Source organism: Etheostoma cragini, chromosome 2 (assembly GCF_013103735.1).
Source record: "Etheostoma cragini isolate CJK2018 chromosome 2, CSU_Ecrag_1.0, whole genome shotgun sequence".
NCBI classification, from domain to species: Eukaryota; Metazoa; Chordata; class Actinopteri; order Perciformes; family Percidae; genus Etheostoma; species Etheostoma cragini.
The window spans coordinates 2,442,456-2,468,266 of record NC_048408.1 but is presented as its reverse complement, the minus strand read 5'-3'; the positions used below and the strand labels follow the sequence as shown (position 1 = coordinate 2,468,266).

At 41.5% G+C, this 25,811-nt stretch overlaps 1 protein-coding gene and 1 long non-coding RNA gene across 2 annotated transcripts in view; one reads left to right on the top strand and one right to left on the bottom strand.

The window, feature by feature from the left end:
* Positions 1-25,752, bottom strand: part of slc43a1b (solute carrier family 43 member 1b) — a 26,993-nt gene extending 1,241 nt beyond the window's left edge. The window contains exons 1-13 of the mRNA XM_034898354.1: positions 25,497-25,752; positions 18,000-18,158; positions 16,757-16,940; positions 16,574-16,629; positions 15,069-15,145; positions 6,742-6,834; positions 6,244-6,377; positions 5,776-5,918; positions 5,402-5,548; positions 5,142-5,177; positions 1,697-1,829; positions 1,352-1,481; positions 1,128-1,201 (exon numbers count right to left, since the gene is read on the bottom strand). Coding sequence (XP_034754245.1) covers positions 1,128-1,201; positions 1,352-1,481; positions 1,697-1,829; positions 5,142-5,177; positions 5,402-5,548; positions 5,776-5,918; positions 6,244-6,377; positions 6,742-6,834; positions 15,069-15,145; positions 16,574-16,629; positions 16,757-16,940; positions 18,000-18,153 — 1,361 coding nt within the window. The 5' untranslated portion in view covers positions 18,154-18,158; positions 25,497-25,752. The remainder of the gene's footprint in view (positions 1-1,127; positions 1,202-1,351; positions 1,482-1,696; positions 1,830-5,141; positions 5,178-5,401; positions 5,549-5,775; positions 5,919-6,243; positions 6,378-6,741; positions 6,835-15,068; positions 15,146-16,573; positions 16,630-16,756; positions 16,941-17,999; positions 18,159-25,496) is intronic.
* LOC117960455 overlaps positions 20,864-25,811 on the top strand; it is a 14,939-nt gene continuing 9,991 nt past the window's right edge. Inside the window, exons 1-2 of the long non-coding RNA XR_004660159.1 lie at positions 20,864-20,876; positions 22,921-22,926. This is a non-coding gene — a long non-coding RNA (uncharacterized LOC117960455). The remainder of the gene's footprint in view (positions 20,877-22,920; positions 22,927-25,811) is intronic.

The following is a 25,811-nucleotide window of genomic DNA, read 5'->3' as shown; positions in this document are numbered from 1 at the left end:
ATATATGTATAGACATTATATATGTTTGTTGACCATTAATATTTTAATGCAGTTTACAATCAAAATCTAATTTATTTCAAACAATAGCTCTTTTTTGCTGGTCACACTTAAGGATTTGACTAATACCTGGAACAATCATTCCCATCCCATAAGGTACTTATGCAATGCAAATGGTCACTGCTCCAGTAAATAGGAAGTAGCGACATGAACAGCAAATGGGATGAGAGATGATTGATTGGAAACAAAGTAAATTCAGAGGGGGCCTGTGTAACTTGCTTACAGCTTTTGTGTTTGTGTGACGTTGATGTGACGACGCACCAAAGGACTAATAACATCCAGATTTTCTTGTTTTCATTTAGTGTAGTGTGAATTATTTAAACGGTAAACTGTCAGTTTTACAAGAACTCCTTGTGTCCTCAATCACTTTTTAATGAACACCCTACACCCAGTCAGAACCATGGTAGAAGTACATTTACAGTACTTAAGTAGGCCTACTGTAGTTGACTTGAGTATTTCCATTTTATGCCACTTTATATTTTTACTCCACAACAGTTGGTGGGAATTATGGAAAGCATACATCAGCAATGACAGCATAAGGCATTTAAAGCCAAATGAGGCTGATTACTTGTTGCCTTGCTGCAATTTGATTGTCTATTTGCCAAGGACTGTTGTTGTCATTTGCTCGAACTTGCCAAAAGTATTTATTTTAAAGACGATAACTGTTGTCACCATGAATGTTGTGGATTATATTCAGTTAGTTAACTTCTAAACGAGGGGCACTTATGGAATACCTGCCAGGGACATGTAAGTAGTTCTTTTGGAGATTATGGTAAACTAGTGTGTGTTGTAGCAGTGTTTTGCCATTAAGAACGAGCTAGCATGTGCTACGGTTAGCCACCTCCTCTCGGCTAGTGACGTAGAAAGCCGTGCAGATTTTATACAGGTCACCCAGAGACTGATTCAGGAAATATTCAGAAAACTGTATCTCAATCAAAATGCCTGCATATTTTTTTTCTAAGTTTGTGTGAGTGTGGAAACAACAGAGAAAGAAAGTAACACCACAAATCCTAGAAGAAGAGATTTTTTCAAAATATGGGCACTTTAAGGATGCCAGTGGTGATACGCACACAGCAGCATAGAGACCTCCACAGCAGGAGTGAATAAATCCTCTCACTATGGTATGCAGAACAAATGACACCACCTAATAGAGAAGGAAAGAACCGATTAACACATGATTGTCAAAAGTGTGACTTTAGTTTTTTTTATCTGTGTCTGCAAATTCATAGGCATTGACTTCTGTATAAACATAATATGTATGATACATTGTATTCCTGTACAGTGTTTTTCTAACCTGTATGGGCAGGTTGTCAATCATTGAAATTATTCCGAAGGTGACCAATAGGAGGTTGGTGAAGGTAAAAGCTCTCATGGCATTGGTCAGTTTCTGGATCTTTCTATCTCTCTTTGGAGGATCTGATAGGCTGAAGGGGACAAGCGTCAAAAAAGGATGGCAGCTAAAGAGCAAATGTGGATGTTACAGAATCCAAGATGCAGAAGTATGATATGCTGTTTACTTAATCTTTTACAGTGTAGGCAAGGTAGGGTCCACTTCAGCGACCAAAAAACTCTTTCAATGTATACAAAAAGCATCTTGCCTAAGACCCAATGGTTTAAAGCCACTGGACCTTCTTCATACCTCTGCTCTGTTAGTGTGATTGCATTTTCTTCTTCACACTCCTTCAACCTCCAGTCCATTATGTAGCCAATCATAGGACATGTAAGTAGACACAACAGCTGCATTGTACCAAAGATAGATGAGTAGAAACCAACTGGGGAGGACACAGGGAAGTCCATGGAAACATGTGGAGAAAAGCAAATGGAAAACATATTGAAACAACTAGAAACAGTATTTATCATCTTACTTTAGAAATACTGATTTTTTTTTAGGTTTAATTTCTCAAAATGAAGATCTAAATGGTGTTTAAAAAAGTGCGGACCTCCGGCTACTGGCTCCAATCATCTGCATGTCTGGCAGGTCAGAAAATCGGCAAACTTGTCCTTAAGTGACCAACCAATGCTGGCGGTAGCTAGCTAGCCTGGTTGGGAGAATGCTGAACAGGCCATTTTTAGGCAAAAAAATGTGCCAATCAAGCGAAATTACAAAGTAACCATCCCCTGCTTTACAGTGTTTTGTCATGGGCAACTATTACATAGCATTTTCAGGGTTTTACTTGTATTTTGTGTTTGTACTAGTACATGTTTACTCTTGTTAGTGTCTTGTAAGTTAATTGTCGCAAAGTGACACATGCGCAATTCAAATCTGCACCCGACTTGTGGGACATCGGGGAGTGGTACCCCTCAGTCAGCAGCAGTTTGCCATTCATTTTCAATGGGAGTTGCCATTGACAACATTGCTGCTGCGAGAAACAAGGCGGGACAAAGTAGACAAATAGACTATTTTATGCAATACTAAGTGATGCAAAATAAATCACTCAATATGGCAGAAACGCTTCAGGACATAGTATTTCAATATGTATATGATATTTTTGGCATTTTATCTGAAATATTTTGTTACCCCTATCAAGAAATAAATAATTTTAAATCCAAAAACATCGCTCTTGTTATTTTGACAATACCTCTAAGCGTCACTATGTGAAACGTTCAAAGAAACAAATCGATCAAACTTTAGTTACGCAAAGCTGTGAGAAAATAGAGGGAAAACTTATTTTAGTTGTGTCCACGTTCCTGTTCCTGTACAATCTAACCTTATATTTGTATAGAGACATAAACATGACAAAAATATTTATTATTTTAACTATTATTGTTTTTTAATTTTAGATATAATTGAGGTAAGTTTGGAGACACTACCTTGTTTAATTATTAAATTAATAAATATGTTTGTTGTATCTCTTTTCGGTGTTGTAGTTTGTGGACGGTCCCTAAGCACTCGCCTTACTGCCGGTAGCAGCAGAGAGCAGAAGCCATCAAGCAAGTGTTATTTAAATAAACTCCTGATGTACTTACAAACTTTCCAATCCATTGTTTTAATTAGTCACTGTAGAAGTTGTGCATCATTTCAACCAGTATTAGTGGAGTAATTTAAAAGATACACCCATGGTTCCATTAGCGCTTGCACGAAGCTAATCAGCTGATAACGCTAACTTGCCCAATGTTACACCCTGGTGAAAAAAGCTTCTGGGTGGTTGTTTGGCTTGAGGTAGTGGTGCAAAGGACCCTAGGGTGAAATTACTCCGAACCATAGGACAGGGTAAGCTCGACAGTTTGGTCTTACATTAGCTGTTTAGGATTCATTACTAATAGAAACTAGAATTTTAGTTGGCAATAATTACCTGTGCCTATGGTATCTCCTGACATATACTGGCTTCTGCCTCTTAAAGGAAGTTTTTCCTTGCCTCTGTGGCCTAGTGCTTGCTCTTGGTGGGAACTGTTGGGTTTCTGTAAATAACATCACAGAGTACGGTCTAGACCTGCTCATTTATGAAAAGCGCAAAGAGATAACTGTTGTTGTGATTTAGCGCTATGCAAATGAAATTGAATTGAATTAAATATTGTTAGGGAGTGAGGAGTCGCAGCGTCCGCCTAACCCGGCCCACCTGCCTCTCGTAATAGTTGTCAGATCTATATATCATATAATCAATAATGTAATAAAACTAGAGAGAGGCAGGGCAGTACAGCCCGACCAGGCTCCTCTCTTTAATCTGTCTCTTAGTTATGCTGTAATAGTTTTAGACAGCTGGGGGACTTCCTTTGACACCCTGAGCTCTTCTCTCCTCTATCTTTCCATTTGTGTGCATCCATGTCCCAGAAATGCTTGTTACTAACCTAGCTCTAAGGAGTCATTCCCCGGAGTCCTTATGTTCTTTTTTGCCCAGCATGTTTCCTTCTATCAGGGAGGCTCCAAAATCATGTTTTGCAACTGTCGCCATGGTTCGCTACACGTTCTGCGATGCCCTGTTACATCCTGCTACGCTCTGCGGTGCCCTGCTACATCCTGCTGTGCCTTGTAATGCAGCACAGTGCCCTGCTATGCCATGAACTACTACATAGAAACACTACAAACTACTATTTTTTGTGACTGTTATTGCCACTCCTCATTTTAACCCCATCCGGTCGTCCGACACCGCCTACCAAGAGTCTGGGTCTGTCTGAGGTTTCTTCCTTAAAGGGAATTTTCCCTCGCCACTGTCACACTGTTGCTTGCTCTGGAGGGAACTACTAGAACTGTTGGGTCCTTGTAAATTATGGAGTGTGGTCTAGACCTATTCTACATGACATGTCCCATAGTAATTTGACCATAATATTGGGGAGAAATGACCAGTATTGGCTGCCAGGATTACAACTATCTCAAGGTAGCATGCGGCTACTTAATATTTAGCACTAGTTAAATGTTAGATTGTAATGGAAAGAAGCAGCACTTTCTACCATCAAGCATCACAGATAAAGGCTTCTGAACCAAACTCAACCCAATTGGACATGTTTCAGCAGGAATGCGATCCAAAATTTGGGAGAATTTAACAGATTGGAAGCCAAGATGACAACTTTAACTGCCGTTGGCAAGTAGCTAGCGGCATGTACTATAGTAAGCAGTGAACACTATACTATATGTACATAATATAACATAGCACTTTCTACAGTCATAAATCGCAGATAAAGGCTTTTTAACCAACTACTACACAACTGGGAATGTTTAAGAGTAATGTGACCCGGAATTGGGGAGAATTTAACAACACTGGCAGCCAAGATGACAGTTTACTGCCATTAGCATGTAGCTACATGCAACAGTGTTAACACCAATCCAGTCCTGCCTACGTGGAGCAGATGACCAATCATAGCAGGCCGGCTTTGAGTTGCGTAACACTTAGCCAAAAGCAGAAAATCTGTTGAAAGTCTTCAAAACAGTTGGAAATCTAAAATAAGTTTTCCTCATTGTTTGAATTTGAAATTTGTAATGGCCATGTTTAACATGAAAATCCTAATTATATCGTAAATGTGACAGAAAATAGTATAATATGTCCGCTTTAATAATAATTTCTAATTTCCAATGCTCTCTCAAAGGTGTGAAGATTTAAATGTCAAGTAAACACACAAAATACAACAACACTGAGCATCTTGCCTCATACCTTGTTCCTCCACCTCCAACTGCAGCTCTTCAGAAGCTGAAACAGACAACAGTTTCAGGTCAGGGATCACCATGTATGCTTTAACACAATGTTAGTGGCAACATCAGTCTTCAGTCAGCTTTTGTCAACATTAAATTCTTCTAATTACTTCACCTTCACAAAGGAAACCAAACAATATTGATGCTCTTGTCATTGTTTGATTCAACCAAGGGGTATTTCAATTTTTTAAAACAAATATTAATTTGGGTTATTATACTTACGATTGGGGTCGCCGTAGGTGACCAGGAACTCCAGCATCTTGTTCATTGCACCCATAAAGAAGATCAACCTCAGCTGGGTCATTGCCATGGTGATGATACTCCACAGAAAGATGGGAGTGCACACGGAATGACAGAGTGGCACTGAGTCTGATGAGAGAGAGAGAGAGAGAGAGAGAGTGAGAGAGAGAAAGAGAGAGAGATAAGGTTGCACCAGGAAACAGAGGGTTTTGTGTCATGTTCTCTTAACGTGTTTCACAAATTTCCACTCTGATGAGAAGTAGAAATTCTGGTAGAAACCTCCATATTTGTTGTTTAACACAAATACATAAATGTAAATACAACAAGCGTTTAATGTCAACGACAATATTCCTTACCCTGGGTTATGGTTGGGGAGTCTGTTTGCTGGGGTTCTGGCTGCTTAGGTCCCATCATGTCTTCCATGACAGTCACATGGGTGATATACCTGTCCCCTGTCATCTTGTCCTCTGTCACAACTCCACTAAGTTTTACCTTTTTACTACCAAGAAAAGAAAAAGAGATTGAATGAATAACTTAAGCCCTTACAAGCCAATGGCAAGACAAGTAATGGCCTACATCTGTCACCATCTCAAAAACATTTAAACCTGCAGAGTTTTGGACATTATATCCAGGATTACTTTACTGAACATATGCTTTCAATTCATGGAGTGTCCACATGGAATTTAATGGGCATACCCATATAGAACCTCAAAGAAGGGGGGGTTTACAGAGTAGCACGACAAAACTCTTTTCTGTGATTTTTAGGGATAATTGTGTGTTTTCATTAGTGTATAATGTGAGTGCAGGATGTAGAGTACACTGACGTGTATCTGACGTCTTCAGGTGCAGGGAAGGATTCACCAGGCCAGTTTAGGAAGCAGTTGATGAAGACCATGCAGGCCATACCAGACCAAACCCACATGATGACGCGGAACGACACGCCTAGGTCATAAATCAACTGGAGGGGTAAGAGCAGTAGGACGGGAAGGAAGAGGAAGGTTTGGGAGTAAGAAAGGTAAAGAGAGAAGCACATAGAAAGGTAAAATGATGAGTAGAACAGAGGGCGAGAAGGAAAATGTGTCAAAAATAAGTGTACATCGGCATGTTGTAAACTTGACATATGGCGTCATTGTATATGCAACAATATAGGTCTTCACTTAAATCAAGCAAGTTGATGAAAACAATCCAATGTAATTTTTTTTTGTAATGATTATGTTGAAAAGTTATTCTGTGTGTCATTAAAATTTGATGTTCAAGTAGATTTTTGTGTGTGTGTGTGTGTGTGTGCATGCGTGCGTGCGTGCGTGCGTGAGTGCGTGCACCTTGACACCAGGGAAGGTGACCGCTGAAGAAGCATAAGAACCAATCATCAGGGAGAGGATGGTTGATCGTACATTCCCAAACATGTTAGGCAGCTAGATGACAGAGAGAAAGATTAATTAGAAAAGAACATTATATAATATCAAACAAATATATAAACCATCAGTCAGCCCTAAATGTGATCAAATAAGCTGCAGCTGAAATCTATAAATCAGCTATGAAATTTGCATAAAACAACATATGAAAAACTGATTAAACTAAATCACTGTAATGAGTAAACTAATGTAAATTCTCAGTGATTCCAAAAGAACTTTGGAAGCTTTTCCGCCTGTAAAAAGGAAGATTTTCCTTACCCTAACCCTAACACCATATGCTTGCTCTTGGGAGGGAAATTGTTGGGTATTTGTAAATTATAGTGTGGTCTAGACCTACTCTATCTGTAGTGTCCTGAGATAACTCCTGTTGACAATTGAAATTAACCAGAAGGCGGTGCTATTGTATTCCTATACACACAAGCTTTGCATGTAAAGGGGGAAAGTTGAGCTAAATGACACACTTACTCACACACACACTCACACACACACACACAAATACACAAACAGCCCCAGGGGGTACAGAGTCTTACTCTAACAATAGACGCAGCTGAAGCGCTGTCCATCACACAGCACCCTGCTATTCTATTCTAGAATCAATCAATCAATAATTCTATTTCATTTATCACGTGTATTCATATAAGGTATAAATTGAGTGAATTAACAAATGTATGTGTAGTATGTCAAGGCAGTGTCTTCATTTAGAATACTAGAAGGCCTGAGGTTACATTTGACTGACATTTGTTCAATGGCACTTTTATGTTCAATTCAATTTGTTTAACAAAAGAATGTTGGAAATGGAAGCAATTTGTTGTATTTTAGCATAATACTGAAAGCAACAGAAATGCAGAACGGAGTACATTTTAATTTTTGTTTATTTATTGGAAGTTGTATTGTTTTTTTGTGATACAATTATTTTTATTTTCAGAAAGAAATGTAAACTGAACATTCACAAACAGTTACAACACACTGGGACACAGGAACGCGTCCCATGCCGAAACAGACACACACAAATAGACACACACACCGACAAAAAGACACAAGACAAGGTACCAATCACACACACAAACAAAAGAAAAGGCTACAACATTGCCTTCAAGGACTCCAAAGTCTTCCCTGGGCCTCCACCCACACAAGCCATCAACGGTTCCATGTTCCAAAAAGGAAAGGATCCATGAGCAAACAGATAAGTCATGAAGTGGCGTCCAATAGGTTGCAATCATCCTTTTAGCAGCCGTAAGTCCAGCAAACACAGCACGTTTTTTAGCTTTAGAGAGCTGGAAGGCTGACAGGTCAATCATAACCAAAACAGTGACAGTAACAGGCACAGGAACATCAATCAAGGTTGAAATTTTGGATGCAATATTGTTCTAGAACTGACCAACAGGAGAGCACTCCCAGAACACATGAAGTGCTTTTATTGGGCAGAAAGTGCATAAAGGGCTGTTTTCATTATTTTCATGTGGCACATTTTCACGGGGGTGAGCTATGTCCTATGTATGAAATTGCAGTGAATCTGCTGATGGTCTGGATTGCGAGATACTTCTGGAATGTCACACCAGACATTATGCCAGTCCAGATCGAGTCTGGGCAATCACGTGCCCAGATTCTCTCAATAGAAAGGGCAGAGCGGCCATATATAAGCCTGGATACCATACCATATTTTTTTGGTTTAGTTTTTTGGTCTTTTAGGCTGCACAGTTAATAACTTCCGGATAGGATGGATGGGCAAAGGCCTCTGCCAAGGGGGACCGTGTGCCATGAGTGCCGACCTTAGCTGAAGGTAAAAGAAAAAAGTAACGTGGCAGATTGTAGGCATTATGTAGGTCAGAAAAAGATAACAAACCAACCTCACCAAAAATGCCTTTTACACAATAAACTCCCCTTTGTTCCCACTGAGGAGCCCCCCACCAATCAGGAGTGCTGTATTATTGAATAATGGGGAAAAGGTGTACCAGTTACAAGATATAGGGCAGAACGTTTCAGCTGATCTCCAAGTCTTGATAAGATAAGAGATAAAGGGGCCAAACCGTAGCTGGCACTGTTTGTTTGAAATATTGGCAAAGAGAACGTCACGGAGTGACCAAGGCTCTGTCATAGCATTCTCCAAGGTATGCCAGCAGACATCGCAAGTTATATCGTTATTGGGATGTTCAACAACATTTTCGCATATCACATATTTTCCTCACATCGTGTAGCTCTAATTGGTACCTTTATCCAAACCTCAACAGGGAGGAAAGGCTGTTTACTGGGTGGTTTGGATCTTTGATGATTCTGCTAGCCATTTTCTTGCAGCGCCTGGTGTAAATGTCCTTTAGGGCACAGGCTATTGTATGTTTAGCCAAACAAACCACTCTTTGCAGGGCCTTACGTTCCTGTTCTGTGCTGTTTCTGTTCTGTTTTGGTGTTTTCTTGTCTTTTTGTTACTTCTACCAGATATGCGTGTTGTGCCACTGTTGTGAAGCTGTTCAGCACTCATCAGGAGATGTTATTTTAAGATTGAATGGCTGTTCTTTGCCAGTCTGAAAAGGGGGGCTTCAGTGAAAGTCAGCGAGAGACAGAGAGAGGAGACAGTAGTGTACCAGAGCCAGTGGGCCAGTGGTGTTCTGTTTTGTTGGTTGTTATTTGTCTTCCCTTTGCAGATCGTTTTCTGTGCAATTGGCTTTTCAGGGTTTTGGCCGCTGATGTGTTGCCTGTAATTTGCCTCAAGCCCGGCACAACTTCAGAAGATTGCCTACATAGGGGTTTGGGTTGGTTAGGCAGGTTATGAGGAAGTTTTTGTTTCTGTGAGGTGAGGCTGGATGCCTATTGTCATGGGCTTAATATTAAACTTAGTATTAAACTTAGCGTTCAGCATGATTGTGCTTATGCCATGGGTAGGATGGCAGCTTTTGATTTATAAATTTGTCGGTGTCCGACCCAACTTTAGGTCAATTTGATAAATGTACAATAAATGATCTGCATGAGATCACGGAACATACTGTATTTGTGTATCCATTTCCCACCGAAAAGCTGAGCTAAAGGCATTTTTGTTTGATGGTCTAAGTAGCCAGGGATTTTTCTCTCTGTCTGCACCCGTAAGAAGCCCTGATCCAGAGGTAAGTGCACATGATGTGACAAATCAGCCTGTTATTGTTACTCCTGTTCTCTGACATGTAGGTAGCCTACCAAACAAAAGCCAGTCACATTACCACAGTATGAACCAATGTCTCTAGATAAACTCGTCGGTCTAAGTTGGATGCCAGGTTAAAGGGGTGCTTATTTCGCCTTTAGGTAGAGAGGGTTGAGAAGGAACGGGATTTTCCACAGAAAGTAAGAGTTGAAGGTGGAGGCAGAGACAGAATTAAAGATGCTTCGGTTTGAAATGTAGGCGGGTTTAGGAGTTAGCTCGTAATGTTACCACTGCTGGCACGCATTCTCCCAGTTCTGCTGTACATTTCCCTGGTTCCTGTTCCTGAGTCAGAGGTAGAAGTTTTATTGGTGCATTTGAGTTTATTGCTGCCTAAAGACGTGTGGGCTATCTTGTTGCAGTGTGGGTTAGTGACTAAGGCTCAAGAGCACTGCTTGTCTTTGTCTGTGGATGAAGGGCTTACTCGTGATGAAGTTGAAAGTGCTATTTTACAAGCATATGAGTTGGTGCCTGAGGCCTACAGACAGCGTTTTTGTGGTCTTGCGTTGGACATTCACAAAAAGACCCTACATTTCATTTTGGAGAGAGTTACGCTTTAAGCCCAGTCAAGCTAGTGTTTGGTCACAATGTGCTTGGCCCTTTGAGTGTTGAAAGAGAAGCTAGTGTGATTCTTCTTGTAAAACCAACATGTTTGATTTTGTTTCCCGCTGTAGAGCGCGCCTTTACCATGCTACCCGGTTGGCCAAAGGGTCACTCTCTTTGGCTATTAGGACAGCCTGAAGAAACCGTTTAATAAGAAGGACCGATTATGTCTCCGCAAGGCTGAGCATATGCGGAAAACCCATTTGTGTCATATTAACATGCTGAAATAATTTCCTTCCAGAGGAGTCGACCTGAGAATGCCAGTGGTATTGCTGTGGTAAGGGCTTCTTCTCTCCTCAATCGTTCAATCTGAGTTGGAGACTGAATTTCAAACAAACTGTTTAAAAGTAGCGGGGATCGGCACATCTTCGTGATGCTGTGAAATGTGCGTTAGAATGTTGGATGCGTTTAAAAGATACCCTACAAAAGGTGGTGCACCACCCACACTGTTGTTGTCTTGTATCTCTCCGTTGCTATGTGACCACAAACCTGCAACTTCACTGCTAAATTGACTAGCTCAGTACATTTTCAGCTGACTGAGCTGACATTAAAGAAACACAGCTCAAACATCCCCTCAACTTAAATTATTAACAAAAGCAAAGAAAAAGTGTCTGACTGACACTGAACCAAAAAACAATGATGGGCTCTGCATTATTTCCACACCGTGGACAGCTTTCCGGGTGGCTGGTATAGATTTTAACTGAGCCCTTTTTAAAAATCCATCTTTCTGTGTTTGAGTGCTGAGAATGCCCTGATAAGTTCATCTTTGTGCAACGATTTTGTCACCTTGTGCTCAATTGAAATCTGAGTGGGAGCTGGCAGCCACTCCTGGAACATTGTTGACCTCAGGTGTGTTTTTATTAGCTTCAAGTGAGAGAAATGCCTCTCTCCGCTCGCTACCGTCACAGGCACTGTTATCAGGAGTCGGAGAGCAATGCTGAGGTTTGAATAAAGTTCAGCTAAATGGGCCAGTGGTTTCTTTTTGCCGATACCTTGCGTTCAAGGTTCCTCATGGCCAAGGTTTTTTTTTATGTTTGTGCAGCTGTCTTTGAGGGTATGACTTTCCACGCCCTATTTATTTCCTCTCTTCCATAAATAAAACCAAACAGACCATGAAATCTCTCCATCAACTTGAAGTGCTTGCTAGAGTCCACTAATGGCAGGAAAACATATCTACGGAACCTTTTTTCAGGTGTCCATGTCAAGGAAGGATCTAGATTTTGGAATTGGATTTTGGATCTGGGTTTTCGGCCTTGTGCAGTGGGGAAGACCATTGGCATCACTGGGTCCAACCGAAACAAGTTTCCATTGTTTGTTTGGAATTGTGGCCACGGAAAGTTAGGTTTTGTTGTGCAAGGTGACAGACTATGGCAATCAACATTTGCATTTCTTGATAGCTATTGTTAATCCAAAAAAGTAATCATTTAGCCTACTGTTTTAAATTTATAAGTGGTTTATTCATGTAGGAGCAGAAACTATCGTTTTACAACCTTGTAGCTCGTGTTCAGTCTACCTTGGATGGTTTAGACATTATGGCTGAAAATCAATATCCTACGGAGATAATGAATGCCTGATGGGGGCCCCCTTGGAGGGCGGGGCCTGTTTCAATTGAAATCGGTGAAACATAGATAAGGCTGCCAATGGATATGGTTAAATGGGTTAAACTTTAAACTTTAAAGATTTTTAAAATCTGTTAAAAAGCACCGCGAAGCAAACTAACAGGTTCAATTTAAAATATTTTGGGGGCTACCGCCCTTTCCTTATTAGTTGTTATGTTCAGCAATAGACCCTTTGGCAGCTGCCACAAGGGGGGAATAATTTCCAAGGTGCTATGGTGTGGACCAGCGGTGTGTGGGCCTGCAGAGAGATGGCCTGCAGGCCCACCGGTGGGTGGATATGCCGTGACACTAGTGTGTGGATATGCCGTGACGTCTCTCAACCACTGTCCCAGGAAAATGGCATCCCTGGACTATTTAAACAATCCAGCCAAGACCTCAGCGTTGGAACAGGCGTGAGATGATCTCTGAAAAGGATCCCCAGTCGTCTTGGACTCCATTCCACTGGATTCTGACCTAGATCTGTCAGTAACCGGGTTTAGGTGTATACATGCAGACGTATCACTTTTTTTGGAGCTATCATAGTATTCCATCTAACATGTTTGGGTTTTCTCATGTACGGGACAGGGCTTGTCCAGGTTTCTGAAAACAGGATATGGTGTTTAAATGCTCAAACACATAAAGGGGTGTGTCAAGTGTGGCTGTAGACTCCAAGGGCCCTGACATGACAACCTCACGGTTGGCTGTCAGCCAAATTTGGGCTGGTGTTGAGTGTCTTGTCTAGTTAGCCCCCTTCAGGTTTTTTGTGTTGAGCTAATCCTGGAAAAATTTGTGGTCTCAGTAATTAATCAAATTGTGCCAAAGTGCCATATCACGGTTTTCTGAGATGCTGGAGCTACAATCTGATTGATACGTTAACTAGTGTTAAATTGTTGTCATTTTGTTACTGACTATTATCCACACACCCATTGTCTGTTTCAGTTAGAACGTTACCCCTTGATCAGGAAGTAACCCTAGCTGGAGGAGGGCCTTAGGTCTGTCTAAAATGTAAAGGAAAATATTTACCCCTGCTTTTTCTCCTGAAAATTAAAACAAAAGTGCTGGCTCTGGTCAGTCGGTTTATTATAGTAGCAACTGTCTAATCAAAGGTCACAGAGCGTGTGTTTGCAGACACAAACAAACACCAGACTCAAACACCAGACCAGCAATGAAAGCAGTAAGACCAGAATGACCATGTCAAGTCCAGGACATGGTACAGGTCAGGCAGTGGGGAGAGGGAGACTGAAAAAGAGAGATAGAGAGAGAGAGAGAGAGAGAGAGAGAGAGATAGAGGTTGACAAGGGGTGGGAGGGTGTGTGGGCTTCCCATGCTTTGGATTGGCTGAAAGGCCGCAGCAGAATTTAGAACAAGTGGAACAGCATGTGCTGCTTTGCAAAACACACATGAACATGTGTTTATAGTCCCAGGTACAATCAAAGCGCACATGCGCGTACACATACACACACACACTCAAAGCGTGCACGCGGACACTCAAAGCGCGCACGCGCACACTCAAAGCGCACACGCGCACGCGCACACTCAAAACACACACACACCCTCAAAGCACGCACGCGCACACACACACTCAAAGCGCGCACACACACACTCAAAGCAAACACACACTCAAAGCGCGCACACGCACACGCACACTCAAAGCGCGCATACGCACACTCAAAGCGCGCACGTGCACACTCAAAGCACACACACACTCAAAGCACGCACGCGCGCACTCAAAGCACACACACACTCAAAGCGCGCACACACACACACACACACACACACACACACACACACACACACACACACACACGCAGAGTAATTTTTATGCTTGTAGATAGGTGTACCTAAAAAAGTCCCTAGGGTCAGAGAACGCTGCTGCTCTGCTCTGTAGGTTGAAACCTTCAAGCATTTACACCTCTGGCCATGCCCCAGTCTGTGATGTCACAGCAGTTTTGTTTTATTTTGACAGATAGCAAAGTGGGCATTTGGGGTGTCCTGGTGACCTAGCAGTCTGTGCAATGTACCACGTCACTGTGATTTCCCAAATTCAAGTCCAAACAGCAAGGACCTTTGTCACATGTCCCTTCCCCTCTCATGCTGACTGTAGTTCATGACTTCAGACTGGTTAGCTTCCCCTGCACTGATGTTGAACACTGATCAGTCTGTCACAGTGGAGATTGCCTCATTCAGTTTGACATTGAGACACTAAATATCTTGTGTTTCATTTGCATCAATGCATAAAATGTCAAAGAGGACTGAAAGTAAATGTAGGTGTTGGCTGTCATCAATTAAAAATAAGAACACTTAAAGGAGCAGTTTACATTGTAAATGCTGATATACATTTTATGGCCTTTGTAAATGCAAAAACATGTTGTTATAGTGAAAGATTTTGCAAACTACACATCTGGCAGACACAGACCAGCTTTCAACTCTAATTTTTCTCCACGTAAGAAAAAGATATCTGTCTCTTTAGCTGCTAAATGCTCCGCTATGTTCACCATCTGGTCTCTTTCTTTCTTTGGTCTGCTATTTGCTGCTGGGCAGTGTACAATGGGTTGATGACAACCTTTGAAATGAGATGGATCAGTTTCTGGTGTAAAAACAATATGTTGAAAAATGCTTTGTAGAGCTTAAGCAAACGGCAGATTGGGGTAAATATTGTGTTTTTGTCACTAATGGGGAGAGTTGTTATTTTCCAGTGTGAGGACCTATTTTTAAAACTGACCTCCCTCAGCACTGGTTCAGTTGTGAAACATTTGGACACTTCTCAGCAAGTGTGAAAAAAAATTATATTTATGTTTGTGTGCAATAAGAATCCTTTTAAAGTATGAAAAATAGAGTGTGTATGTGTGAGTGCCAATCAATCTCACCGTAAGTGAGGTGAAGGTCAGGCAGATTCCTCCAAAGCCATTAAAGGAGACAGCGAGGAAGATAAGGCCAGACAACACTGAGGGAACACATGGAAATGAAGATTACCATAAACTATAATGAAACTTTAAAGGAGCTGTACTCTGCATTTAGAATATTAATATAACAGCTAAAAGTAATGGTGTTCTGGGCAGAGAATGAAGTCTCACTCGCTCTGTATGTGTATTCTTATCTGAGTTTCTCTGTTCTTTAACAAGATAGCCGGTCAAGTCACATGTGCATGTAAATGCTTTTGTCAATATACTCGCATTGCCAGACCATATCCACAGTGCTGTGAACTAAAGTTTGGCTACACAAATACATTACGGGAGAGGAGAAAATAAATTGCATACCTTAAACCATTCACAATCGTCTTGGCTGGTGCTAATCCCAACGGTGGCTCTGTACACACAGCAATACACTGGTAACAGAAAATTAGCTAATTTAAATAGCTCACATTACTTTATTGTGTGAACAGTTAACTTCATTTAACATTGTATGTGGCTTTTTTTATTTGCAGGATGCAAATGTTCACCAAAACAGATCTGCTGCGTCCGCAGCTTTAATTTAATTTTTCATTCATACTTTTATTGATCCCCAGTGGGGAAATTACAATTTTTTCATAGCTTAGGGCCACCCAAGACACTTGTGATTGGTTTAAAGAAATGGAAACAACCCAGATTGTTTCTTTGGTATTCTGGAATATATCTGTGGTGTAGCCAGACTGTACCCACAGAGCTGTGGAGTAGAGCTGGCAATGCAACAATGCGAGCCTACATTTTGGGTAAGTGTCCGTTAAAGCCGTGTAGAGGCAATCTCATCCCACTGTTTTAGTTTAGTAGTAAGTACAGCCCCTTTTGATGGTACATTCAGTTATTTTGTGTACCTTTGTCTATCACTCCCAACAGGAAGTGAGTGCAGCCAACATGTCAGCTATAATGTCTAATCGCATAGTGTGCAGTGATAGGCCCGCAAAATTCTGGGAAAAATGTTAATCACAACTTTTTAGCTTAGAACTGACATTACAATTCTCAGCCATTCATCTTTTTTTCTCACAGTGTAATGTTTAATGCGCACATGAACCATGGCAAAATCGGCAGTACAAAACATTTTTGGCGCATAGCACCACAAGCCTGTAAATGTAGAGGCCTCAGTGAAGAGATGGGAGAGCACTGTAATGATTGGGAGAGCTTTAAAACCTATTTTATACAGTCTACGTTAACCACTCACAGAAGAAACTTGTTGCTTTTGGGATGCAGCCGACTCATACAATTAAATGAGAATCAAAGTTATATAAATATTAAATCTGGGTAAATCGAGATCGGGGTTTTATAACAATTAATTGTGCAGGCCTAGTCAGCAGACTACCATGGTAGATAAGGGAGGTCAACGTAAAGAACTGTATCGCTGGATTAGATCGAGCAAGTGTTTGATGATTCAAGATTGGCGTATTGATGCGTTGTCTTACCTCCAGGGTCATATGCAGCAGCAGCTATCATTGCACAGGAGGCTGCAAAACATGAACTGAAACATACACATGGTGTCAGAGCACATACTAATTTTAATGTGGTTAATGTCATTTTCATTTAATATGTAGAAAACTCTATTCTTTAGATAAAAAGCAAAATCATAAAAAGTCTGTCTGACACACCTGCCAATGAGCCTTAGTGGGCGTGGCCCAAATTTGTCCATCAGGATCCCTAGGGGTAAAGTTGCTGCACTCAAGAGGAACGAGCCAATGGTAAAGCCAAGGTTCAATATCTCTTCCTGCTCCACACAACTTTGCCACTCCACACTCTCGATTGAAGTCACGTTGGCGTAGACAGTCTCATTTTCTGGATAAGGTCATGAAAAAAAAAAATGTGTCAGAACAGGGTAAACTATTAGAAGTTATACAGACCAAACCATCTCTAGTGCACTGAGAACAATTGACATGACAATGTCCAAACCAAAGTAAACACAGTATACTACTAATACGATGGGATAGAATAGGACTCTGATGGGATAGGACTACAGCTAGAAAATGGCAGATCCCCTCACAAGATTAGCCTTCTACCATCTAAAACATTTCAAAACTGCGGGGTTTTCTATCAAAATCAGACTTTGAGAGATGCATTTATGACAAGCAGAATAGACTACTGCAATGGCATATTCATCAGCCTCCCAAAATCACATGTGCAGCAACTACAGTTACTTCAAAATGAGGCTGCATTACATAATCACAATATTTTTATGTATATATTTTTACTCCTAAGATAAATGAAATAAAAATAATAAAAAAGGAAACAAAAGAAATCCTTGTGGATCCCGGATGAAGAAAGGGCAAGTGTTTGTTATCTACAGATGACTAGAATAACTATTTGAATGATATTCTGACCAGTGCAAAGGTGTGTAAAAGTCTTCAGGTGGTAAAACCTTGGTAAATTTATTCAAAACTATCTGCAATACATTTATCATTATTGTATTTTTGAGAGAACTGTCACTGTCATCCTGTTTCACATCAGATCTCTACCGGTAACCAGCTGGCAAAACAGCCTCCATCCTCCTTATCTTGGAGGAAGTTTGAACATGAATTCACTTAAATGTAACAGTTAATTGCAAATGTCAGGGACAAAAACTGGAACAAAAACTCCAGTCAAAGTTTTGTTGTTTTCACTGTATCCAGAAAGAGCACTATTAAGAAAGAACCAGAGACATCTTCACAATAGTCACAGACACCAAAACCTCCAAGCATCTATCTGTGGCACATTTACTGTATCACCAGAAATGCAGTCAAAATGTCAATGTAAAAAGATGTATTATTTTAGATTGAATCTTTCAAACTATCCCAGAGAGGAACGTGTCTGACATATCTGACTGTGAATGACCACAAGTTGCATGGGTGGTTTCCTTACCAATACAGATGTGGGAATAGAAGCCTTCGTTCTTTAGCATGATGAGCAGTGAGCCCCAGCCCAGCAAAACCGCAGAGAAGAGCAGGTTCTCTACAATGGCTGTGATGGCCATCCACCACCTTCTCCTGTACGCCTGGGCCAAGCTGGGAGCCATGACAGCTGTAGACACACAAGAACAGGAAACAGTAATCCACCAAACAGCTAGAAACAAAGTTCTGTAAGGATCCAGCAAGTCCACCAAAGCCTTACTTGCACCACACTGTTTTACTATTACGTTACAGCTCCCTTATCCTAACATTTAACTCCCTTGTACATATTTTGTACTTTATTTACACTTAAGAACGGCTGACTACACTGCTTTGAAGATTCAATCGTTGCAGTTCAAGATTATGCATAGCGTCTATTAAGGTCCCTCCAGATTGTTTAGAATTGTTGCAAATTGTACGTTTAATATGTTGTTTAAAAGAAAACACTGAATGTAAACTGTGTGTGTGTGTGTGTACTGTTTCTTCATTAAACACCGTCACTGTTGCATCAGAATATCTTTGTTTGAGACCCAACAGGGAGGAAGTTGACCCCACTTGACCATCTGCTGTAGCTATCAAATGTCATGCACTGATCTAACCCATGTGCACACACCTATGCACACACACACAAAAACATTAATGTTGAATTCCAAATCAATGGACCCTGTGTCTTTCCCAGCTATGAGTGTGTACATGTTTGATAGACTCAATTAAAAACGTCTGTGGTGTGTGTGTGAGAGAGAGAGAGAGAGAGAGGCAGGCTTTAGAAAGCAGTGACTAGACCTGTACGATGCACATGTTTGAACACTGGGAGTCCGGTTGACCACAGAAATAGTAGTCCCCCCCTTCTCTCCCACACACACACACACACACACACACACACACACACACACACACACACACATGCTCAAATCATGAATACCAGGGCCTTGCCCTATTTGAGCTTGTTGCGTGCAAAATCTAGCAGGAGGATGACACAGTGTATCACCAATTGTTTTCATTTATCTCTCCACTGACAGCACTCCAAATTTACGGACAACAGAGCTACGTGTTGAAATCAACCAGAGTTCTCCTTTAAGGGTCTGGCATTGAGTGATGAAAGTCACCCATCTCGAGGGGCAGCACCAAGAGTGTTTTTGATAATCTCATTGCATGCAATTGGATAACACTACGACCAATCACAACAATACATGGGGTGACGCCTCTGGCACGCCTATATCAGACACACCAATGTGATGCAGCAAAGATACAAGGGTATAGTTAACAAGCAGCATTACTCAATGTCAGAGTAACTTGCTGAGAAAATCCAAATTGTGCTCTTGCGAGAACTCTGGATTTCCAGGGTAATAGTTCTGAGTTGCAGGGATAGATATGTCATCCAATGAGCCAATGTGTGTGTGTGTGTGCGCATTGTATACTAGTGTTTGGAGCTTTTCTTTTTGTCAAAGTACTGTTAATGAAAAAACAAACACTTTCTGTAGTTGCTTCACAATAAAAGAATAATCACTGAATATCACACTCTTTAAAACCTGACATGAGAATCAAGTTTAGATTTCCTTTGACTAAAATAATTTTTTTACTTAGCATCACACAAATCTCACCTCAACAATATCACTGATGCCCAATAGATAGGTACCAATGATGTTACGGGAGGTTTTCATCACCCGTTGCAGAAAACTCAGACTAGTGACACCAAAATCAAGTCACCGGGCCTGAAATTACCAGCCCACCATGGGCCAAATTCCTGTGAATTTTTCCGTTGGCGGGTGAAATTGTCCATCTACCTGCCACATTGGCGAGTAGCCAATAACAATTGAGTGATTCATCGTAATTTTTTGCCACTGTTGTTCTTTCACAGTTCAACCAAGTCCACCATTTCCTTGGACTTGAGCTAAAAAAATGTGGCGGCACAATACTGTGGCTGGCTGAAACAAGCAACCAGTAAAAAGAAGAGGTGGATTCGAAGAAAAGTAATAGAAGACGTTTTAAGTTCAAGTGGACAGTTGACAACAGCGAGGTTCATTAGGCTGCTATACGACAGCAGGACAGAACAAATGTACTGCAGTAACTGCAGAGTGTAGGGCTCAGATAAAGCAAAGTTAAATGCTTCTGTAATTGAGACTAAAAACTTAGTTAAGATAATTAGATAATTAGTTAAGGATCACGAGTCATCAAAAGATTGGCTGGTGAAATGCCTGTGTGGCTAGTAGATTTTAAAATTCATATGCCACGGTGACTGGTGGCAAAAAATTTAAATAAAAAAAACAATTAAGAACAAACTTCAGGCCGTGTACATCATGACTGGTCTTTTAAGTTGTACTAAAACACTTACTTTTGAAAAATAAGCTTAGTATTTTGCATAATAATAAATGCATTGTGGATGTCTTAATCAATGTGTCGCATCCATATTCAAGCTGTTGATTTTAATTGTATAAATATATTGCTTTTAATTGTGTGTGTGTTTTTAAGACAAAGAGGCTACATAATACACAACGTAAGTTAACAATTGCACCCACCAAATCACTGAGACTTTATAACAATCTAATTTAAAAGCCCCCAAATTTCATTCTTTTATCCTTCTCAGAATAAACAGCCTAAGTGACTATATGTAACTTTTCAATGTTTCTTAAGCTCTGTCATTTTTCATACAATGATTTTTAATGACCTGTGACAGCAAACAAGACTGACAGTAAAATTGATACTATAAATTAATAAAATAAATTGAATTAAAAAGAACGCTATTTTTATATAGTTTTTAGTAATGGGCATTGTAAAGTTTATGCAGTAAGGCAATGTGTTTGTAAGTCAGTAGCCAACATTAAATTACGTTTCCCTTCCATTTAGCGTGGACGTTTTATTCCTACTACTACTATTTTCTTTTCCCTTGTCCCCCTTTAACGTTACTTAAACCACATGTTACGTGTAAAGAAAAAATATGAGTGTTTCAACACAGGACGTGATCTGTGTGTGCCACCTCACTTCCAGTGGAGGCTGACGACAACTCAGTCTTGCATGTCGGCTCTCCTTCCTTTGAGGGAACCCGGTCTACTTCACCAAGGCCAGATGCATGCCTACCTATTGAAAGTACTAATTTAATAACTAAGGGTTTCCCCCCAAGTGTGGTGGCAAAAGTCCAAAGTGCAAGGGCCAAAATGCCTAAAAAGGGCGGGCATTTGACCAGTGATGTCAGGACTAAAATGCACTCTAATTTGTGGATGTTTTGATGTTGCTGCAGGAGCTGTTATATTAGGCTGTAACATGTGGAACTAGGTTGAACCCAAATGCAGACAACACAGAGACAAAAATTACAGTTCGACAGGTTTATTTCAATGGCCAAGTTAAGAGATGGAAAAGGGAAAAGCCAAGTCCAAATAATCCAATGGGAATACGGGGTACAGTGTGTGTGTGGTACCGTTTCTGAAGGTCCAGAGATGCAGTGTGGAGAGCAGGAGTAATGGATAGCAGGAGTTAAGTTGCAGCAAGTGTCGAGTTCACAGAACTGTGATAGACAAAGAATAATCAGGACAAGCAAATATCAAAAATACTAGTGCAAGCAGGTAGAGTCAGCAGCAAGACTAACATGGAAGTCTTGACTATGATCAGGCAAAGAGTGGTAGGTTGACCGGGTATTTGAAGCAGAGGTGATTAGAGTAGATGAGCTGCAGCTGGAACCCTGACTCCTGCACTCCAGACGTCACTCCTGCCATTAAGGACAGACAGAGGGGAGGAGGAGAGCAGAGACACCAGCGCTACCAGCAGCAGACCTAACAGAGGGACTTGATGAACACAAGTCATCGCCGGAAGGGTGAAGGGAGGAGCAAGAACAGGGGCGACACAAGCTAGGGCAGGGCTCAGGCAGTGAGGACAATGGGGCTCAAGGACTTAGGAGCTGCGGGCAGCCGGGCTTAGGGACCAGGGGATGCATGAAGGCTGAATCCCTCTTGAGACCGGGCAGACCGGAAAAGGCGGAGTCCCTCAGGACGCCAATCAGGCCGACAAAGAGCCTCTGGTGGCCTGTGACGATGGCAGAGTCTCTGGGGCGCCGGGTAACGACAGAGTCTCTGGGGCACGGGACAACGGCAAAGTCTCTGGAAGGCTGGTCAGCTGAGACTCGGGAAGGCTGGTCAGCTGAGGCTCTGGAAGGCTGGACGTCAGATGAGGCTCTGGAAGGCTGGACGTCAGATGAGGCTCTGGGAGCCTGGACGTCAGATGAGGCTCTGGAAGGTTGGACATCAGCTGAGGCTCTGGAAAGCTAGATGTCAGCTGAGGCTCCGGTCCGCTGTACGGCACGGCCTCCGGTCTGATGCTCTGCACGGGCTCCCGTCTGCTGCACAGCACGGGCTCTGGTCCGCTGCACAGCTCGGGTTCTGGCTTGCTGGACAGCACAGGCTCTGGGCAGCTGTACAACACGGGCTCATTGCTAGCAGGCTGACATAGAGACTGGGTGGTGGCAGACCTCCGGTGAATGGTCTTCATGGTGGCATCACACCCCAAAGAAAAAGGACCTCCTTTCACAAAGCCTGGGAGTCTGACTCCCATTACACTACACTACAAGGACCCCCCAGCCAGTGGCAGAGTATCCAGCCATACTTGAGTCGGCAGAGTCCATAATAGTGGCTGTGTACTGTCACGCACACCAGTGAAATGGACCCACAAATGCATGTCTCAGATAGGTAAAAGTTCAAAGGTTTTAATAGCCCACTAATAAAACTTACTGGCAACCAAGTCCAGGAAATGACAGGAAATGGGGAAGTCCAAAAACAGGCAATGGTCAAACGGCCAAGGAAATAACAGGAACACTGGGAAAATTCTCAAATGCTGCACACATGGAATACAGACAATCTTGCACTGGAGTGAGGGGAAGACAGAATTTACAAGACAGGGGAGGCAATAAGACACAGGTGCAACACATTTGGGCAGGGAGAGGTAATCACACAGGCGTGAAAAATACAAGACAGGAAGTAAAACCAAACAACACATGGGGGGAACAAAGAGACTACAAAATAAAACAGGAAATGAAAAACTGATAGAAAACACAAAACAAACTGAACACTGAAACTTGACACAGGGACAAACATGTCAGTCATGGGCTTTGTTATATATGTATTTGTATATATATATATTTGGTATATCGTTTAGATGTGACAGACCCTACAGTTGCTCATTCTGTTCATTCAGCTGGGTCTACGATGCACCAAAGTGCTGCAGGTTTTGTCTGAGCTTTGTTGGCTAGTCTGCAGAACATGAATACACCTCCCATACTATATGTATTGTACCAAGTGAATCAACTGAAATGGAACAAAATTTCCAGACTATAATTTCTGTTCTCTAAAGGAGAGGAAGGAGGTTCAACTCTAGGTTGGCCCTTGCGTAGCTGGGCTGTGCGGCCATTGAACTGAAGGATGACTTTAGTAGTGGTGTCTTCAGCCAGGCCCTGCGGGGGTGTGATAACCCATACTCTATGTAATCCTCTATATCTCTGTTTGTGGAAAACGAAAGTGTGAGTGTTAATCAAAAATCATTATCGATATCCAAGGGGTGTTATACAGTGTATCCTAAAGAACGCATTCAATTCAACTTTATTTATGGCATCAATTCATAACAAGAGTTATCTCGAGACACTTTACAGATAGAGTAGGTCTAGACCACACTATAATTTACTAGGACCCAACAGTTCTAGTAGAACTCCCTTTTTAGGAAGAAACCTGGGACAGACCCAGGCTCTTGATAGGCGGTGTCTGACGAGCCGATTGGGGTTGAAACGAATCGTGGCAATAACAGTCACGATGAAAGACAATGGAAATTGACTAAAATAGTAGTTTGTAGTAGTTCATGGCATAGCAGGGCACTGCACGGCATTACAAGGCCCAGCAGAGTGTAGCAGGATGTGACAGGGCATCACAGGACGTGTAGCAGGACCACGGGGACAGCACAGTGTGTCAAAGGAAGTCCCCCCGCAGTCTACAATCAGTCTTTAATGCATTGCCAACACAAAACAGCTCGTCACTGCTCATCCAAGTTATCCCACTTTTCAAAATGATGCAACATGACAACAGATTTTACAGAGACCTTTACCCCTACTAAGGGCTAGGTGTAAGATTTCAGTTGTAACTACTGTCTACAACTGGTGCAACCCAAAAAATATTTGTAGCGTGTAAACTCCGACCTAAGTCTCTGTTTAAACATATGCATGGCTGGTGCAACCCAGTCCAGCTCTCAAGGTTAACAAACTCAGAGTTTTCACTAATCCCGCTTTCTGAAATCAGAAAAGAGCATTCTGATGTATGTGTTATAATTTTCAATATGTGTGAGGGCTGAGTGGACAGTGGTGTAGTTGGCATCCTCTGTGGGTCTGTTGGATCTGTATGGGTCCAGGCAGATAGGGATGTTTTCTTTGTTATCCAGGATAACCACTTTATCAAAGCACTTCATCAGCATAACAACTTGTTTTGACATCTCGTGTGGTTCTGTGTGTTTTGGACAACTTCAAGTTCCGCCCCTCTCTTGCAGTCCACAAATAAACTCACCTCCATTCACCCTCTGTCTAAAACGCTCCATTTTAGCACTTGTCTCTTAATGCCCCGTCCAAAAAAGCCCAGTCTGCTCTGATGGATCAGTGTTCTGGGGAGTGATTGTGACGGCAGTGTAGCAACACTTTTAACGTATATATGTAGTATAGTTGTGACATCACAACCATACGAAAGTCCTGGCAGCTCATTCAAAGGCACAGTTACTGAACATGGGCAGTTTGCATTTCTCTGTGGATTGAGCATTTTGGTACTTTTAGAGTTTGTAGTTAAATCAACCTGCTTAAAAATAAAAAAGACATGGAAATTTTACTTTTTCCACTTTTTCCAATATGCAACCTTTAAATTGTATTTTTATTGTTATGATCAACACATGGCACACAAGACAACAACACAGGTCACACCTTGTGACCTCAGAAATGAACACCACTTCAGTTGGAATGGACTATTCTAATGTCAAAATAGCAATTTTCAAAAACATTTGCTTCTACCCTTCCCTCTCCATGCATTTCCATGTTAAAGTGACACTCACCCATTAACAAACATTTGTTGCCAGAAGTTGAATTATACAAAAGAAATAATTCATAGCTTCACGTTTCAGTCATGTTGTTGCATTTCATCATCCCAATAACTGCATTATATAATAGCTCACATAGAGCTTTCAAAGGTTGCAAATGAAAAGTTGGACAAAATGACTCTGCCCAGTTAACAAACAATGACAAGATGGTGGTGGTTGACAGGAGAGGGAACTAAATGATCTCATTGCAGTTCTGACAACATAACCCAACCTCCTAATCTCATTCATCAACAGCAGTCGAGTCATTTAATTCTCCCCCGCAGGCTTTATGAGCAGACCCCATCACATTTGTCTACTCGTGGCATAATATGAAGGAACAGCTTTGCATGAAGGAACAGCTCTGCAGCTCATGTTAAAAGTTACTTACTTTATAAGTTGAGTTCCTCCACGAGATAATGTGTGTCAATATAGTGAGGATTCAACACGATCGGTTTTCAGCTGTTTGTTCCCCAATAGGAAAAAGTTCTAGATTCTGTTTCAAGTTTAATCTTTCTTTGTTACTTTCTTTGCCTTGTAGATTTAAAGTGTCTTATCCATGTGGCAGCTGTATTCACTGGCACATGTGCTCTCACATTGACACACACTCTCTCCCTCAGTACAGTATGTCTATAAATGGAGCTCAAGTCTTGCCCGCCCACCCCACTGACCTTAACTAACACACACACACACACACACACACACA